Below are 19,252 nucleotides of genomic sequence, written 5' to 3' on the forward strand. Positions count from 1 at the left end.
AATTTTACTTACAATTTGCTATTGTCAGATGCAGACCACAGATTACTTGTATACCCAATTACAATACAAAAATCAATCAAAGCTCAAAAGTATAAACCAATATTATATTTATTTTATTTATTTATTTAACAATTTTTTATACGTACAAGATTATACACAATATTTTGTCATGGAGACTCACGTATAATGGGTGTGCTTATCCCTGTGAGAGATTTCTTCCAGCACACCCAAAAAGGAACGATTACAGACAGAAATTAAAGTAGGTAGACAGACGTACAAAAGAAAATACTAAATAATTGATTTTATAAGTTCCTTGGTATAAATTAAACATAAAACTAGATTTCTAATTATCGCACTAAGGCGCATTATGCGGCATAGTTGTCAACATTGAATGTTTTATCCATAGTTATATTTATTTTTTAGCACAGTACGAATTTTCTTTATATTATTTAAAAAAAAAAAAACTAAAAAATTAAAAACGATAATATACATAAAATTTCGATCAATGCAAACTTATAGAAAAAACATGGACGTATCACGCGAAAGCAGTCCTTTTTACAGTAGGTAATCGCTTGTGCGAAGCGTTGCTGTAAAATACTGAAACAATACCTAATATACAACACTTCTATTTAATATACTCTTTGATTTTGATATTCCGTAAAATGGGGTGAATAGACACAACTTTCAACTTCAACACTGATTTTCTTACATATTTTGTATAGAAGCTTATTAATAAAACATTGTGAAATCGTGAGTCGTGTTGTAGTATACCAAATATGAATCCCAAAAATTAGCGAAATCATGTCTATTATTTGTAAATTGAGAAAAAGTAGGTGGTTTCTATTTACCCGGAAACTGGGGTCCAAAGACACGAGAGAAGGGGTGAATAGAGAAAAAACACTAGGGCTGTCAAATTCAACTTTAATTTATTTATTGAAATAATAAGTAAGAACAAAGACAACATAAATGTATGTATATATTTTATAAATCAGTATATATATATATATATATATATAGTATTAAGATTTTCAGGAACATTTAATTAAATAATTTAGGAATATAAACATGAGCAGTATATTTTACAAGCAAACAAGCTTAAAAAAATAACAAAAATATAAGAATGTTTAATTCTAACATAAACTATAAAATTCTAAAAAAAAAACTATATTTGGTAAATAATCTAAGGTTTTCTATAAAATGAGATCAAAAATCACAATTGAAAATAAAATTGGGAGCATTGTGATTATAGTAGCAATATAATTCACTTTTGGGGTTTAGTTTTGGAAATTAAATTGGTAACTTGTTATACTACCTATTTAAACTGAATCCATCAGAGCATTTAATATATCATCATCACACCTATAATAAGTGGGCCGCCTAGAAATGGTTTTCGTTGATGCTGTCTCAACAAATGTATTTGACAATGTTTTCTTTAATTCTGCATCGCTCAGAAGAACGATTCTTTAGGATACCTAGTATACTTCTTGCCACGAGGATCTGGTTTATAAATCCTCGGCATGGCGAACGCAATACGATGTAGCGTACCTGTTTATATTTAATTCAAAAAATTTATAATTTAAAAATAAAAATTTAAAATTTATAATTAATTTATATTAAAAAAAAAAGAGATAACTACTGGTTCCGAATGGTTTTCTAATAATTAATTGATACTTATAATATTTTTAAAGCACGTAGGTAGCTAAGTATAATGAACTAGTCTACGATAGGCAACCCTAAAAAACGTGTTTCTATTAACCCCTTTCTCGTTTCTATTAAGCTCTCACTCGTATCTATTCACCTCTTTCTTCGTGTCTATTGACCCTAAAGGCGTTTCTATTTACCCCTTTCTCGTATCTATTCACCTCGAAATTGCAGAAAATTGCCTGCATCCTGATTTCACAAGAAATAAGAAAGAAATAATTGAATATTAACACTTTACCTTTGTATTCCTAAAAGATTAGAAATTTATCTTTCCAAATAAATCAATTCGCTGGGTGAAATCTTCAAAGAACTCAATATTGAGCAAAACTTTTCGCAAGGTCTAAAATCACTATTCACACACGTTCACTTTAACGGCTTTTTTCTTTTTTTTTTTTTTTTTTTTTTCCATTGGCAATTCTCGTACATAGTACATTTGCCATTATCAAACGGGAGAAATTTTTACATGTATTTAAAGGAACGGGACATGAACGGGAGGAGCTAAATTTAGGAATCATTCAGGACAGGAATAGATATAGGATATTTGTGACATATAGATCATAAATATATAAAATAATAAAATATATACATTCAAATATATTACCTATATTATGTATGTATGACATACATAATATAAAAACTAAACCAGATAATTCCAGATACATATTTAATGTGATAAATATTTAAATTTCTATATTATTAATAATTATATAATCTGAAATTATTTTATATATGTAATATTTTTTTATAAATAAAAGACAAGAAATTGAGGTTGGAAAAGGGATATGATATGCTAGTAAGGATTTCAGGAAATCGATACGATTATAAAGAGGACAAGAAAAGAAAAAATGATTTGCATCGCCTGTTTCACTACCACACAAACAAGAAGAGTCGTTAGTAATTTTAAGCTTAGCAAGATGAGCAGGTGTACAAGTATGGCCAAGTCTCAATCTTGAAATGATACTAGAGCACCTCCTATTAAAATTCATTGAGAAGAACCATGGTTTTGATGGAATATCAGGCTGAAGAGAGTAATAATAATTACCCTTTTCTTTACTACTTTTTTCCCATAACGTTTTCCAAGATGTGTCAAGATCGAGTTTAGGTATTGATAACAAATCTGAGCAGTAAATCTTATACGGAACAAGGTCACCACAAGAAATCGCTTCATTAGCAAGAGCGTCTGCAATAACATTTCCTTGGATTCCAGAATGACCAGGAATCCAAGAAAATTTAATATTATAATTTTTTGATAAGCATATAGATAGAAGTTTTCTTATATCGAATACTATAGGATTGTGCTGCTTAATTTTAAACGGGTTCTTTTCTAATGCTTGTAAAGAACTAAGTGAATCACTAAAAATTATTGAGTTATTGAGCTTAGCTAATAATATATATTCTAAGGCTTTGAAGATACCAAAGCACTCTCCAGAAAAAACAGAAGATTCTGGTGGGAATTTTACCTTCTGTACAATATTATACTGACAGTGAATGATTCCTACACCTACAGTACCGTTAGCATCATGTTTTGAAGCATCAGTAAATATCAGGTGGAAGTTTTTAAATTTTTTGTTAATAATTGTATTAAATTTTTCGTTGGCTATTAAAAAGTCCGACTTAGATATACCCATATTCAATATTTGTGGCGATAGAATGAGAGATTCGTAAGGACAAGAAAACAAAGGTAGCATGTTAGATTGATGTAAAGGTGCAGAAAGAGATTTGAACTTATAATAGCTGTTGACTAAATATGGATTGGATTTATGAGTCCAGTACGGTGAATTCGACACAAAGGAAGCTAAAAGATGAAGTTTTTCAATAAGGGGATGATTGGTAAGTTGTAGACGGCGAAAAAGAAATTTATCAGACAAATACTGACGTCGTAATTGTAACGGGGGATCGCAGCACTCGATTTGTAAAGCGTTAATTGGGCTAGACTTCATTGCTCCACAAATTATTCTTAAGCATTTATTTTGAATTTTGTTCAACATTTTAAATCCAGAAAGAAGACCCGGTTCTAATAAGAATGAACCATATTCCATGACACTCCGTATGAGAGCATTATACACAATTTTCAAATAAAAAGGATGGGCACCCCACCAAATTCCTGCTAAACACCTTATGATGTTAATTATTTTTTCACACTTACTTGCGATAAAATTGCAATGAGAGATGCCTGTAAGCTTATTGTCTAAAATAACGCCTAAAAATTTAAAATCTTGTTTTTGTGGTATAATGGTCTCATCGTAAAAAACGTGAATTGGAGTGGTTGATCGCATACGGGAGAATAAAACTACTGAACTTTTAGATGGGGACAAAATTAGACCATGATCATCAAGCCATTTTTTTAAATATTGAAGAGATGTCGTTAACTCTGTACATGCTAATTCAATGTTTTCACTTTTTACATATAATAATAAATCATCAGCATATTGCAAAACCTCAATCTTTCTATCGATATTTAAGTCTAGATCATATGTGTATAAATTATACAATATGGGGCTCAAAACGGATCCTTGTGGAAGACCTTTAGAAAGAACTCTAGAATATTTTTGATCGCCGTCAATAAGAAAAATCGATCTATCATTAAGCATATTTATAATAAAACAAATAATTTTTTTAGGGATCTGTAGGTGTATAAGTTTTTGTTTGAGAATTGGGATCACCACATTGTCATATGCATTAGATAAATCCAAAAATGCTGCAATGACAAAATTATTAACAGAAAATGCTAGCCTGATATCAGTTGTAAGTAAACTAATATTATCTATGGAGCTTCTGTTTCGTCGAAAACCAAATTGAGATGCTGAGAGCAAACCGTTGCTTTCGACGTACCATTCGAGACGATTCTTAATTAATTGTTCGCAGATTTTTAGGAGAACAGATGAAAGGGCAATAGGACGATAGGACAAAGCAGAAGAGGGGTCTTTATTAGGTTTTAATATTGGAATTATGATTTGTGATTTCCAGTTTGAAGGAATGTGACCAGATTGAAAAATAGAATTTATCAAATTTAAATAAAATGTCAAGCTTATGTCATTTAAATGAGTAATGAATGAATAATAAATTCCATCTAGTCCAGGTGCAGAATCTGATGTATGTTCTAAAACGTTCTTTAATTCTGACATTGAAAAGGGAGAGTTTAATTCAGATGATTCGTTATAAAAGGCACCATAATCGTTTAAGTTATCTTCACAGAAATTAACAGTTGGGGGAGAAATTCTATCAAGAAAATCGTCTATTAGAAAAGATGGAAAAGTTGGAGATGAGGAGGTATTATAAGCTGATCTAAATCTTCTAATGTTATTCCAAACAGCGGATGGGGGAGTATTGGGAGATAGAGATGCACAAAATTTTTGCCAACTGTCTCTTTTTTTTCTTTTAAAAAGTAATTTTGTTTTGTTAGTAATCTCCTTTAGTGATAAGAGGTTCTCTATGGTCATATTATTGTTAAATATTTTTTCGGCATTTTTTCTTTTATTTAAAAATTCTTTACATTCGACATCCCACCACGGAGGACTTGGAATATATGAGCCCCCATGATTTTTATTAAATACTTCATTAGCACTCTCAGTTAATGCATCCAAAAAAATTTGTGCATAACAAGAATCACTAATATTTTCTGATATTTTCTGATTAAGTTTTAAGTCCACATTATTACTGAATTGAATCCAAGTATCAGAACTGGCTTTAGATATATTGAATCTAGGAGGTAGTTTTTTACAGTTTTTAATTAGTTTACCAAGAGGAAATGAGGTTACAATGGGATAGTGGTCACTTCCGAATGTTGATGATAAAACAGTACTTGACAGCTGAGATGTAAATTGGGGTGTGCAAATAGTTAGATCAACTACACTATTACCTTCGGATAGGTTTGTACGTCTAGTGGGATTTCCATTGTTAATAACACATAAGTTGTTTCTGTCTAATATGTCTAAAAGTTTATTACCATAACAGGTTGTCACGGAGCAGCCCCAAGACTGGTGATGACAATTAAAGTCACCAGTTATGATTAATGGTTTAGGAAGAGATAAAAATATATCCCCAACTTCATTTAATATATTAATAGAAGTATGTGAAATATATACAGAAACAAAACAAATTTTATTTACAGTAACAGCTAAAATAGAAATTTCTGAACTATGTACAGGAATGGATACTATATTAAAAGGATAGTCTTTCTTAATGAGAAGAGCTACACCACCATATCCATCTAATCTGTCTTCTCTGACAGTATTATAATTTTTAATATTTAATGTAAAACCTGGTCTAAGCCAAGTTTCACATAATGAAAACAAGAATGGTTTATATTTATTTAATAAGTAAATTAGATCACTTTTCTTATTAACTATACTTCTAGCGTTCCATTGTATGATTTTGTTGGCCATTATTTATTTTAAGTAAATTTACAAGTAACTCCATTAAGGGGGCAACGATGGACGGTATATTATTATTGGTCTGGGCAAAGGTTTGTAATAAAGATATAATATCTGATATTTTTGTTGGTTCTTGTGTTGAGGGAGTATCATTTGTAATTGGACTATAATTTCTATCTATTTGATTAAAGCAAAATTCTTTTATGATGTTGTCATGTGCAGTTTTGTCATAACCTTTTCCAACTTTTATAGGACGGGAAGATTTAGATATTACTGTTTTCTTGTAAGATTTTTGTGGCGAATATGAAGTTGTAGTATTAACGTTTTGGAACGATAATTTTCTTTGAGGACTGGACAAGACTTCAGCAAATGATTTATGAAGTGTAGGGAAAATTTTACTTGCTTCTTGATAAGAAACGCAATTTTGGGACATATAAAGCTTAATTTCTTTCTGTCTCTTAAGTTCTGGACAAGATTTACTGTTTGCCATGTGCTGGCCAGAACATTGACAACAGTAATAATCATCTACAATATTACATGAGTCGCTAACATGATCTTGACCACACTTTAGACATCTAGGTTTGAAACGACATTGCAACTTCGTATGTCCATAACGACAACAATGATAACATTGAATGGTGGGAAAAACATATAGGTCCACGGGCAGGGAGTTATAACAGATAAATATTCTTTTTGGTAGTACCTGACCATCAAAATACACTACTACCGACTGGGTTGGTTTCCACGTTGGAGACCCATTAACAATAGTTTTATAATTTAATCGTCTAATTTTAACAATTTTGCCACAGCCAACAGGGGTTGAGATATTAGACATTATTTCCTCAGGAGACCAATCTGTTGGAACTCCTCTAATAACACTTATTCTTAAAACGTTAAATGAAGGGACATATGCTTTATAATTATTTTCTGTTATAATACTATTGTTTATAAAGGAGTTGGCATCAAGGTAATTTGTAAAAGAGACAGACATACGGTTTCGACCAATTCTTTTAACACTACCATTAACTACATTATAGATTTTATTTTTTAAAAGAAAATTTCCAAAGGTAATTGGGTGCAATATAGTTCCATCATTATCGGAGGATTGAATTTTCTGAATATGTATAATGTAGGGAGGCGCATCTAATTCATTATAAAGATTTCGACTAACAGTAGAATTTGTTTTACTGTGCGAATCAACAACTACTGGATTATTAGATTGTAAAATAGGCTGCTTTGTCATTGAAGTATTTGTTATGTCTTTACCCTCATCAGATTTATCGGACTCTATACAGCGACATCCAATATCTTTTTGGTTACCTACATTTTTTCTTTTCTTTTTATTGCAATTTTTGCATATTTTATGTAAGCGACCACGTTTTAAACACTGTTTTTTCGATGACTGGTCAGTGTCCATGCTAGAATCATCGTATTCTACGGTGATATAACTACCTACTTCGGGAACTTTGTATGTTCCCCCGGGATCGGGTGGATCATTCATTTTAAGATAATAAAAAAAAAAAAACTTACCAACAAAGACTGCTAACTAATTATAATATATACAAACTAAATTAATAAAAAAATACAATATAAAACTGTTCTGAATGAATAAAATAGAAAAAACAATTAATAAATGAAGAACACAAAAAAAAGACAACCGCGCGCCTTGAAATTTCCCGCCGTTTTTTTCGGCTTTTTTCTTTAAACCATTATACTTTACGTAAAATTGTGTGTTGTCAGCATAAAGGAAAAATATTGCCGTGTAATTAATAGAAGAAATAAACCTTTAATAATAAGCTATAGATAATCTAGAGACAAAATAATGAAACTTCCAGTTTTGTTTCTATTCATCCCGCGATTTCTATTCACCCCATTTTACGGTTGTCATTATGTCATTTGTCCATTGTCAAATTTGTCATAAATACATAAATACGAGGTACAAAGTGGTCACATTGAGATTTCGCCTTGCTAACTTAAAATTCCAGAAAAAAAACTGAATTATTTTCCTCAGTTCACTTTGCCAAACATGTTTGATGATATTTATAAGTTTATATGATTTATGTGAAAATGGATATCAATAAACTAGTTGACAAAGACCAGCCTATAAAAATTGTTCCATCACTAGAAGAAACTTTAAACGTATTAGGTCTGAACACGAGCATCAATGATAACATAATAGTGTGGTTTAATCAACTAAAGTTAAAATGGAAAACTTGGAAAATAAGTCCAACAACGGATCATCACTTTCAACAATTGTTTCAGCTTACATCTGATCCATACAGAGATATTTTAGTGTGTATTATTAGATGCGAAGAATCCAAAGATTGTAAGCCAAAAACTTTGCCCTATTATATGTTAGAATGTTTACATAAGTGGTCTGAATCAAGTGATATTTTACCAGAAGAAACCTTAAAACTTCCAGCTTTTCAAATTGCAATACAACAAAGAAACTCACAATTTTTAGTCTTACTTTTAAAGACATACAAAATAAATACGATTAAGAAAACAATTGTACCCATTGTTAAGGATATGTTAAGAAATGACAACTGTAAAAAAGCTTCTCAAATTGTTATAACATTGGAATTATTTGATGAAATACCAGTTGAAAATTTACTTTTTCCTCTAATTCTACAAGATAGGTCTACCATTATTGATGAATATTTGTTAGAGTGCCCTGATCAAGTAAAACCTCTTATATTATTTTTAGATAACCTGTTAGATAATAAAATTAATCTAAAAGATTTTACATGTAGATATATTGATGAAAATAAAGTATGCAATGTTAAGTATGAAAAAATTCATCATAAACCACTTGGTAAATTAGTTGCTCGATTATGTAATAAATTCAACATTCCGATTGAAACATGTAAAAATCTTAGCAAAAATCGAACTAGAGGAGGGTTGAGATATTTAATTTATCAAAAATATGTCGAACACAATGTAAGTGCCTCAGTGTGGGATGATCTGGTAAAAGATTCTTTAAGAAATAATATTGAATGTGTCAATGAGTTTATTGACATGTTAGTAGATTATGATACAAAAGAAGCTCTTAAGTGGGCCACATACTTCAATGTGCCTAAAAATAGTCTACCATTAGCCATAACAAATTTATCAATAGAAGAGGTACCTGTCGACGTAGAGAATTGGGATGACACCACAAATTATAATCAGAAATATTATAAACTGACAATTTCTGAAAAAAACATAAAGTTTATTGACACTGGTGAAAAATTCTATGACCTAGTATCTAACTTAGTAAATTGTAACGTTGTAAGTATTGACTGTGAATGGAAACCATCGTTTGGTGCAACACAATCACAAGTTGCTTTAATTCAGCTTGCCTCTTACAATTGTGTTTATTTGATTGATACATTAATTCTTAATAATAAACAGTATTCAAGCTTTTGGTACAGATTTAACAAATCCTTGTTAGATAATGCAGAAATTATAAAATTGGGTTTTGGACTTGAACAAGATCTAAAAGAAATAAAGTCTTCAATTACTAGTTTAAGCAATATTAAAGTTAAGGGTGAAGGATTATTAGATTTAGGACTGTTATGGAAAAGTCTTATTAACATTGGATTATCATTACCAAGTGATAGTGACAGTGGAGGCAACAGTTTAAGTTCTTTAGTTCAGGCTTGTTTTGGACTACCCTTGGAAAAGGCTGAACAGTGTTCTAACTGGGAACTGAGGCCATTAAGGAGTACACAAATAGACTATGCAGCTCTTGATGCTTTTGTACTGCTAGAAATTTATTATCATCTACAAAAGTTATGTGCTGAACAGCAAATTAATTTTGATGAAGTTTGTAATGATGTTATGTTAGAAAAGAAATTAAAAAGTGCAAAGAAGATTACAGTTGCTGATAGGTTACAAGCATACACAATGGATTTTAAATCAAAACAAGTTAACGAAGTAAAAATAGTTGTTGAGCATGACTTGTCCTATTTATTAGCATATTTTAGATACTGTGGCATCGACACTATAGTTGTATCACCGACAAATTTATGGCATGACACTGTTAATTTAGCTCTTCTCGAAGATCGATACATTTTAACAGCTAAATTAAAATGTTCTCCTACTCCTAGATTTTCTCAACATTTAATATTAGATGTAAGCCAGGGTAGTGTTAAAGACCAAGTGCTAAAAGCTTTATCAACATATAATGTTGTTGTCACACAAAGTGACCTTCTAAGCAGATGCTTACAGTGTAATGACATTGATCTAAGAAAACTAACTATAGATGAAGTTAATGATATTTGTACAAAGTATCAAATGCCATGTAAAAGTAGCACAAACTGCAGAAGATATGCAAGTGATGAAGAAGAAGATCCTTACTATGATAATTTTCTCAGTGACTCAGATGGAGATGATTTGTATTTATGTCCTTCTGTTACTAAACAAAAGAATTTATGTGCTACTACTAACAAAGGTGCTTTAATTGACATAAGCAATTTTGAAAAGTTATTGACATCTCCCAAACCAGCTGTTCTGTGTGAAAAATGTGGTAAATTGTACTGGGATGAAGACCCTTTGATAATGTCAGTTTGTGAAATCATTTCATCTATAATAAAAATTAGTAATTAGAGTGTTTAAAGTTTAAGAGTACAAAATAAAAGATAAAGCAATAAAGTAATTAGTAATTAATATTTTTTTTTATTTGTTTATACATGTTTAAACATAAATAATGCATATAAAATAGATACACATGGTGTTCTTAAAATAATATGTAAGAAATAGTATTTTTGTCGTTTATAATATAATGTGATAATGATTATGAATAAGGTAACAAGGTAAAAATGATGTTCATTAAAAGTAGTTTTTGACTTAATATAAATATTGTTTACAATCTATACAATTATAATATAATAAAAATAAAACTTTGTTATTTAGATAATTTGAAACAAGTGTTGTTTGTTGTTTAATTCAATTCAATACAAACTTGAAACTTTTATAACTTAAATTACCCTATAGCAATAGTACATAAAATAAACTGTTATCAAATAAAATTTGTTCTAAATCAGATAATGTACTTTTCAAAATTCATATCATTTTTTTATAAAAAAATAGTTTGGTTGGCTAAAGAACAATAGTTATTCATAATAAACGTAATATGTAATTTACCTACTTGTATTTTTTTTTAAATGTATACACAACTGACTAATAAGTATATAAATTTAAATTTATAAAATATGAATTACTCATGTGACATTTATTTGCTTTTATTGTGCTGAAAGTATTCTGAAATTTCTTAAATAACATTTAAAAAAAATTACAGAAGCCATTTAAATAACATATTCTCTACACAAAAAAAAATTTCTGTTGATATACCTATATATACATAACATTAGCGACATAAATAATTAAACTAATATATGATTTTTATAGATTTATGTTTTTCTTTAAGTAGTTCTATCTCTTCCAAATTCAAATCTGGATTGTTTTCTAGGTTCAATACCTCTAGATTAAAATAAGGAAATTTCTTTAGTGTAGTTAATTTGTTGCCATTTCTGTTGATATACCTATATATACAAAACATTAGCGACATAAATAATTAAACTAATATATGATTTTTATAGATTTATGTTTTTCTTTAAATAGTTCTATCTCTTCCAAATTCAAATCTGGATTGTTTTCTAGGTTCAATACCTCTAGATCTAAATAAGGAAATTTCTTTAGTGTAGTTAATTTGTTGCCTGATAAGTCCAACTCCTGAAATAAATATAGAATACTGACTTAGAAGTATTTAACTAAATTTAAGCAATCAATATCTTACAAACTCTTTAACAATACTCTACCTTACAATGTTGAAGCTTTTTCAAACACGGTAAAGCACATGATGTAAGATCTTGATTTGAAAAATCAACAGATTTACAAAAATTGTAATACTGTAAATGAGGTAGGCTCGTCAACTTCTCATTAAATCCATTTTTGTAATGCATACTATTCTTCTTGTAGTCACAAGGTAATTGTTGCTCTATATTCCATTTGGATAGTAAATCATTATAATATCCAGCTCTCAATGAATCTACCTTTTTTAGAGTTTCAAGATTTTCTACTACCTCTTTATGATATAAAGATGCATTTATACAATGCAAGAAAACAGTTGTTGTTAGCAATGTCCCTGTAAATTATAATTAATTAATTTTATTACTAAACTAGCTGTGCCCGCGACTTCGTCCGCGTGGAATTTAACAAAAGAGTTATTTTTCAGTTTGCAAAGTTATAAAATAAATAAATTTCTTAAATAAAAGTATCCTAAGTTTCTCCTTATTACATCAGCTGCATCTGTCTGTAAAAGTTCCGTCAAAATCCATCCAGCCGTTTTATAGATTAGCCGGCACAGACAACATTGTAAAAAATGTTATTTTAGTATATGTACCGTGTATAAATCCATATACATTTAGTAAAAAGTCGTTATTTTAATACTACAAACAGACACTCCATTTTATTTTATTTGTATAGATATTATTATTGTAAATTTTGACTTTTTACTTTTATTTTCATTTGTATATAAGGGCGTTCCCTTACTACGTGAAGTATTCATGGGTCTTTAAAAACCACTCTTGGTCACAGGGGTGGGGGTGGTCTTAGGTTTTCGTTACATAGTCAATAATCTCTAGAAAAATCTTACGCTTTTTCGAACTATATTCAAATATGGCGCTTTTATTGTATTAATATATATATATTACTTTCATTTGCAAAAGTTATTTAAACGTACTTTTGAATGACCACATAAAAACTGGAGGGGGGAGGGGTAGCAAATGCTACGTAGTGTCACCAAGGGTGGGGGGGGCAAGGAGAAAAAAATGAAAAACTGGTCACATAGTATGGGTCTCTCTACTCACTCTCTAATGTTAGTAATAAAAGGCTAGTTTAACCTAAGCAGACCTCAATACTTTAATTTTGACTATAATTACATTGGTAAAATATAAAGTAATAGCCAATACCATACCAGTATTTAAAACAAATCAAATTTTAATAGTAAAACTAAACACTTACACTTGCTATCAGGTTCTAAAGCTAACAATTGGCGACATGAGTCAAGTTGTTCATTTAGTTCCTTCATGACGGCTTCTGAGTATTGATTTTGGAAACATATATTATTCTTTCCTATAAATACATAAGGTTCATATTTCTCACACGTAATTATTTCATTTTCATCATCCAACATTTTGTGTTCAACCTGAAAATTTATTGTTATAAATTATGAATTGGTCTTTTTCTTTTTAACCGACTTCCAAAAAAGGAGGAGGTTCTCAATTCGACTGTATTTTTTTTTTATGTATGTTAGTTACATCAGAACTTTTGACCGGGTAGACCAATTTCGACAAATTTTGTTTTAATCGAAAGGTGGTGTGTGCCAATTGATCCCATTTAAATTTATTTCAGATCTAACAACTACTTTTCGAGTTATATCTAATAATGCGTTTTTACTTGACGTTTTTTTCGTCGACCTACGTTGTATTATACCGCATAACTTTCTACTGGATGTACCGATTTTGATAATTCTTTTTTTGTTGGAAAGGAAATATCCCAAGTTTAGTACCATAATAAGGAAACCCGGATCTGATGATAGAATCCTAGAGAAATCGAGGGAAACTCTTGAAAATCCGCAATAACTTTTTACTGGGTGTACCGATTTTGATAATTCTTTTTTTGTTGGAAAGAAGATAACTCTAGTTTAGTACCATGATAAGGAAACCTAGATCTGATGATGGGATCCCAGAGAAATTGAGGGAACTTCTTGAAAATCCGCAATAACTTTCTACTGAGTGTACCGATTTTAATAATTTTTAATTTAATCAAAAGCTGATGTTTGTCATGTGGTCACATATAAATTTTATTGAGATCTGATAACTACTTTTTGATTAATCTTTGATAACGCGTAGTTACTTGACTATTTTTTCGTCGATCTACGTTGTATTACTCGTCGATGTAATTGAAGTCGGTTTTTTTTTTTTTTTTCGTTTGCGAGCAAACAATTATTTTATGAATTGGTCTTAAAGTTTATAATATAATAAAAATAAGAATAGTCTTGTTATGGGTTAATATACCTTCACATTTATAATATCATCACTGATTTCTTTGTTGTGGTCAAAGATCCATAAATTATCATATTCATGTTCATTACAAGAGATCCATTTACCTTCTGTTATTGTATCATTAAAATATACTTTTAGCTGGCTACTTATGTATTCTGCTGAAACAAATTTGTTCCAGGCAGCTGTTGTTTTTTGTGGTGTAACAGTAAATGTAACTACACGTACAGTCTCTTTCACTGCACCTGATAAATAACAAATAATTTTAGTTAATTTCTCTTTACATATTTTAAAAGTAACTTTAGTAATAGCAGGTTTTAAAGAAATCAGTTACCCAATAACCATCTTTGATAAAACCAGGCACTTGTGTCATCAGGATCAGTGAAAGCTGCACTTTGAACCATTTTCAATTCATGCTTATGATGATTATCTTGAATTGGTCTTCCTCCTGTAGTGATAATATGAAATATGTAGTTGGCACAGAAATGTATTATAATATGAAAATGATTTATAGTTGTAATGTTAGTATTCTCAAGTTAATAGTTTTTTTTTTTTTTTTGTTTATTCATAGTATAGTAATTACATGAACTTGTCTAAGTTTTAAACATAAACATGTATATTTTTATTTATATTATACATGACTATATTTTTATCATATTATTGTGCATAAAACTTTTTGAGACAATAATCTTATTAAATTTTATCAAATAAATAGTACATAATTGAATTACCTACGAGATCAGGATACAATTCTAATAATATTTTGCTTCTATAATGCCAAGCTGAGTAGTTTGAAAAGTTGTCGTACAGTTTTTCTGTAGTAAATTCAAATTCCTCTTGTAAAGGTGGTTTACACTTACTAACGACGAAATGCCGATAATCCCAAGTATGAACTGAAATAAGGGTGGAAATAATTCTGATAAACTTTTATTTACAATTTGTTGCTTTTAATAAAACATATAACAGCAAAAATGGTGGACTAATACTAAAATGACTACTAATGATTTTCAGGGAGATTTTTTTAATACAAAGTATCAATTATTTTTTTTTACTTTTCTTACAGGATTTCAATATCTAAATTATTTATATTTAGCCAAATCTATCAAATGATTCTCAAGTGGTTTCATTGAAACTTTTTATATTAGAAATACAAATTTTTTTTCCTTGTTTTTAATTATATATGTCAGAACAGCTTAATAGACAAATTATAATTACGCTACAATAAAAATATTTCAATTAATAAGTTCACACACAATTTCTCTCATCTAATTTGAGGTATGTGTTACATAACTCAAGTTCCTTCTTCCAATCAGGGTCTGTCCTTGTGGTAAGGACCCATTCTCTTTGAAGCCAGGAACAATATGATTTAGGATTAATTTTTAAGCAATATTCTGTTAAATGTAATTCCGAGTCATATAATTTTGATATGGTTTCTTCATTATCTGCCATTTTTCTGTAACCAATAAAAACCACGATAATATTAACCACTAAAAATATTATGTGTATATTTGTTTGTCTTGTAATTTAAAGATTTAAATGAAAAGAACAAATAAAATACAAAAACAGTATAAATGAAATTTTGAACATTACCCGATAGATATTAATACTTCTCTTCTTATATTCCACAAAGTATGAATATCAGGATTGGAACAGAGAACTTTTTCTGTTAGATCCAATTGCTCTTTGTCTTGCTCACCATTCTTTCGCTAAAAAAAAGTATTAATTTAAAACAATAATTTTAATGTAGCAAAGGTTACCTTATAGCTCAATATTTAATAAGATAACAAATTAAAGAGGTTACTTTTGTAAGAATCTTTTGCATTGCATATTTAAACTGTTTCAACTTCTCTTGTCTCTCCTTTTCTTTTCTTGCCTTTTCTTCTTCAGATGTTCGTACTTTGAGTCTGCCGTGCTAAAATATAAAATACGTATTATTTATTACATTACTTGGTCTATGCGTATTATATTTAAAAAATATTACAAGTCAATAGTATAACAATCATTATTAAAAACTCTATGTACATTTTCTTACCATTTTAGCCTCTATAATAGCAGTGTCAAGTGTGTAATAAGAACTGATTGAAGATAATATGTAATTGCACTTATATAGATAATTTTACAATTATTTATTCTCTTACTTCGCTTTAATCAAAGCATTATTATTATAATATTGTCACAAAAACTTCAAAATTCTACTTAATTAAAATAATGTAAATACCGTTTAAATGCAATTATTATATTTATTTTGTACAACGATGATACAATAAATTTCTAATTTCTTCATAAACTTAAATACTCTTTGACTTAAGCTACAATTGTGGCTACAATCAAATCATAGTGACAAAACTGACAAAGTCAAAATCAAAAATGTTTTGTTTTTTTATGGATTGCACGTTAGTACATTGCCAGTGACGAGCACGAATTAAGGGAAATGGTCAAAAATTGTAGATAACGGACAAGAGAAATTGATTTAAATTATGACTGGATTCACAACAGGATAGGAAGAAACAAAATAATACATTTCATAATGAAAAATAAAATAAAAAATGTCTATATTATTAAGAAATATATAATCATAAATGTATATATATATATATATATATATATATATATATATACTTTCTAGACAAAAAACAATTTATAGATGTAGGAAAAGGAATTTTATACTCAATCAGTGACTCCAGGAAACGGGAGCGGTTGAAAAGTGGACAAGAGAATAAAAGATGATTAATTTCATAACCACATCACCCATTTCATAATCACAAAAACAGGACGGACTGGAAATAATTTTAAATCTAGCCAGATGGTGTGGAGAACAAGTGTGACCAAGCCTTAGTCTCGATATTATGCTACAGCCTTTTCTATTAAATCCATATTATAAAACCGTGGTTTTACCAAAATTTCAGATTATAGACTATTTTATATTTATTATGAATGTTATCTCCCATTCTATTTTGCAAAATTGCAAAGATAAATTCCCAGGAATCCATGTTAAATTAAGACGCTTGACAGCGCCCAAATATACGTTCCACTCAATAAGCTTACGTTTCAGCGGTCGTGATTGATGGCGTTCTGTTCTTTACCTTAGGTGGAACGCGCCTTATATTGACGTTACTTATTCTTATTTTATTATCTATATTAATCCATGATATTAATAGACATAAGTCACTTATGTCAAATAAGTCTTAATTTTTGATAAAGATAAACCTCAAACTCAATGTAAAAGAATGAATAACGCACCACAGTTTTCATTACGTTGGAACAATTACGTTAATCACGTAACTGAAGCTTTTAATTCCCTTAGGTTCGAGAATGATTTAGTCGATGTGACTTTATGTTGTGATGGTGGTAAAATTCGTGCCCACAAAATGTTACTGTCTGCATGCAGTAGTTATTTTAAACAAGTTTTTAAAGAAAACCCATGTCAACATCCTGTGATTATATTTAGAAATTTTAAATATGAGGATCTCAATGCTATCGTTAATTTTATGTATCACGGAGAAGTAAATATTTTTCAAGAGCAATTGGAATCTTTTTTGATAACTGCAGAGCTTCTAGAGGTTAAAGGTTTGACTGACAATGTGGATAATGAATCGTCTAAGAACCAGTTGAAGATAACTGAGAGTAGTTCATTAGATCTAAGTTCTAAATCAAGCAGACTGAACGACCCCCCTGTGCCTCTTCCTACTGAAGAACCCATGAATCTAGCTACACTGCCTGCAAATAGAGATGAAAACATTCCACAAGAGATCACCGTAGTTTCTCAGGACTCTGAAATCCATGTAATTGAACCTCAACCTGAAACATCCAAAGGTGAAAGTACAAATTCCAAGACAAAAGTAATAACAAATACAAGCGATGAAATGCAAGTTGACAATCAGACTACTTCAGCAGAAGACTTATCTGATAAAAGTAATACAGGTGTGTAAAGCATTACTATTTCGGCTATGGAAGTGTATTAAATTGTAATGTAAACCCAATTTATTTATTTTCTAAGTTAGACACTACAGTTTGAAATATAAAAATTCAATTTATGTATGTAACAATTTACTAATTAACAAAAATATTTTAGTAAAAATATTAAATATTTGTATTTTTAATTTTTTTTTCAGAATCAGACTTGGCAAAGTTTAGATGTCAGCTATGTCCAAAAGGTTTCAAGCATCCAACATCTTTGACATTACATAAAGACTCCCATGCAGGCAAAACTCAGTGTCCAGTATGTCATCGGTCATTCTCTCGATCATATGATATGAGAAGTCATTTACAGAGAATACATCAAGGAAAACAGTTGACAATCAAAGAAATAAGATATAAAAATAATAGTGATACTGTAGTACCTAAGCAGTTTTCAAATAATATATAAAGTGTTCGGTAATAATGATTACTGTTTTGCACACAGTGCACATTTGTTATCATCAAATTTTAAAAATGTTTATAAATTATAAAACACTAAATTATATTTATTTACATTTAGCATCGAAAGTCACAAAAAAATTGCTCAGTGATTTAGCCTTGGCTATTTTTATACTAGTCTATTAAGTAATATTGTTAATATAATTGTTTATACATTATTGCTGTATTTTATTTCACCTTTTATATATTTCCTCTAAAGATGTAAAATTTGGATTAAAATAATTTTACTAATTAATATATTTTCCTATTTCCTGCTGTGCCCCACTTCAGTTAAACCTTTTTAAGTGATTTCAAGTAAAGTAGTAGTATAATATGGGCTTACTATATATATATATATATATGGGTTAACTTTAATCCAACCAAACAATTTTTTTCCTATTGTGTATCTAAGTACAAAGCAATATAAAAAAAAAACCTTTAGCATTCAGTCTTCGTCCTAGCTTTTTACGGTAGTTTCAGACTCGCTTCAGGTCTGATCTGAATTATATTGTAGAACACATTTAGATAAGCAAAATACAAAAAGAAATAATGGGCAGCGGGGCAAGTAAGAGCAGGTTGTTATGTTATATACACATGGCCGTCACAATTAGAACTACGCTATTTTTCTTTGCTATCTAAGATGTAAGACTAAATAAGTATATAAAACAAAATAAGATATTATACAGTTACATTTCACTTTACATTACATTATACATAGTTTGCAACTACTGCTCAAAA

General features: G+C 29.4%; 3 protein-coding genes across 3 annotated transcripts; 2 read left to right on the forward strand and 1 right to left on the reverse strand.

Moving 5' to 3' along the window:
* Window positions 1-7,776: 7,776 nt before the first annotated feature.
* Window positions 7,777-10,724, forward strand: LOC123669467 (exonuclease mut-7 homolog). Its single transcript, XM_045603072.1, has one exon. The coding sequence runs from the start codon at window positions 8,127-8,129 to the stop codon at window positions 10,662-10,664; it is 2,538 nt and encodes an 845-aa protein (XP_045459028.1). The 5' UTR covers window positions 7,777-8,126; the 3' UTR covers window positions 10,665-10,724.
* Window positions 10,725-11,395: 671 nt separating this feature from the next.
* LOC123669468 (geranylgeranyl transferase type-2 subunit alpha) lies at window positions 11,396-16,300 on the reverse strand. The gene is made up of 10 exons (XM_045603073.1): window positions 16,152-16,300; window positions 15,921-16,031; window positions 15,710-15,825; window positions 15,373-15,572; window positions 14,851-15,012; window positions 14,454-14,567; window positions 14,135-14,364; window positions 13,080-13,263; window positions 11,876-12,201; window positions 11,396-11,789 (listed from the first exon to the last, which is right to left on the reverse strand). Exons 1-10 carry the CDS (start codon window positions 16,152-16,154, stop codon window positions 11,637-11,639), a joined length of 1,599 nt encoding a protein of 532 aa, XP_045459029.1. The 5' UTR covers window positions 16,155-16,300; the 3' UTR covers window positions 11,396-11,636.
* Window positions 16,301-17,305: 1,005 nt separating this feature from the next.
* On the forward strand, window positions 17,306-18,693 carry LOC123669170 (protein bric-a-brac 2-like). Its single transcript, XM_045602798.1, has 2 exons — window positions 17,306-18,040; window positions 18,232-18,693. Exons 1-2 carry the CDS (start codon window positions 17,347-17,349, stop codon window positions 18,483-18,485), a joined length of 948 nt encoding a protein of 315 aa, XP_045458754.1. The 5' UTR covers window positions 17,306-17,346; the 3' UTR covers window positions 18,486-18,693.
* The last annotated feature ends 559 nt before the right edge of the window (window positions 18,694-19,252 follow it).

The sequence above is a fragment of the Melitaea cinxia genome, chromosome 3 (assembly GCF_905220565.1).
Source record: "Melitaea cinxia chromosome 3, ilMelCinx1.1, whole genome shotgun sequence".
Lineage (NCBI taxonomy): Eukaryota > Metazoa > Arthropoda > Insecta > Lepidoptera > Nymphalidae > Melitaea > Melitaea cinxia.

What these genes read in the sequence shown, in the direction of transcription:
- LOC123669467 (XM_045603072.1), top strand. Translation starts at nt 8,127, where the DNA reads ATGATTTATGTGAAAATGGATATCAATAAACTAGTTGACAAAGACCAG.
- LOC123669468 (XM_045603073.1), bottom strand. An exon ending in ATGATATTATAAATGTGAAG is followed by an intron (nt 13,264 to 14,134) that starts GTATATTAACCC and finishes ATAAATTTTCAG; the next exon opens with GTTGAACACAAAATGTTGGA. An exon ending in TTTAGAACCTGATAGCAAGT is followed by an intron (nt 12,202 to 13,079) that starts GTAAGTGTTTAG and finishes TATAATTTACAG; the next exon opens with GGACATTGCTAACAACAACT.
- LOC123669170 (XM_045602798.1), top strand. Translation starts at nt 17,347, where the DNA reads ATGAATAACGCACCACAGTTTTCATTACGTTGGAACAATTACGTTAAT. An exon ending in ATCTGATAAAAGTAATACAG is followed by an intron (nt 18,041 to 18,231) that starts GTGTGTAAAGCA and finishes TTTTTTTTTCAG; the next exon opens with AATCAGACTTGGCAAAGTTT.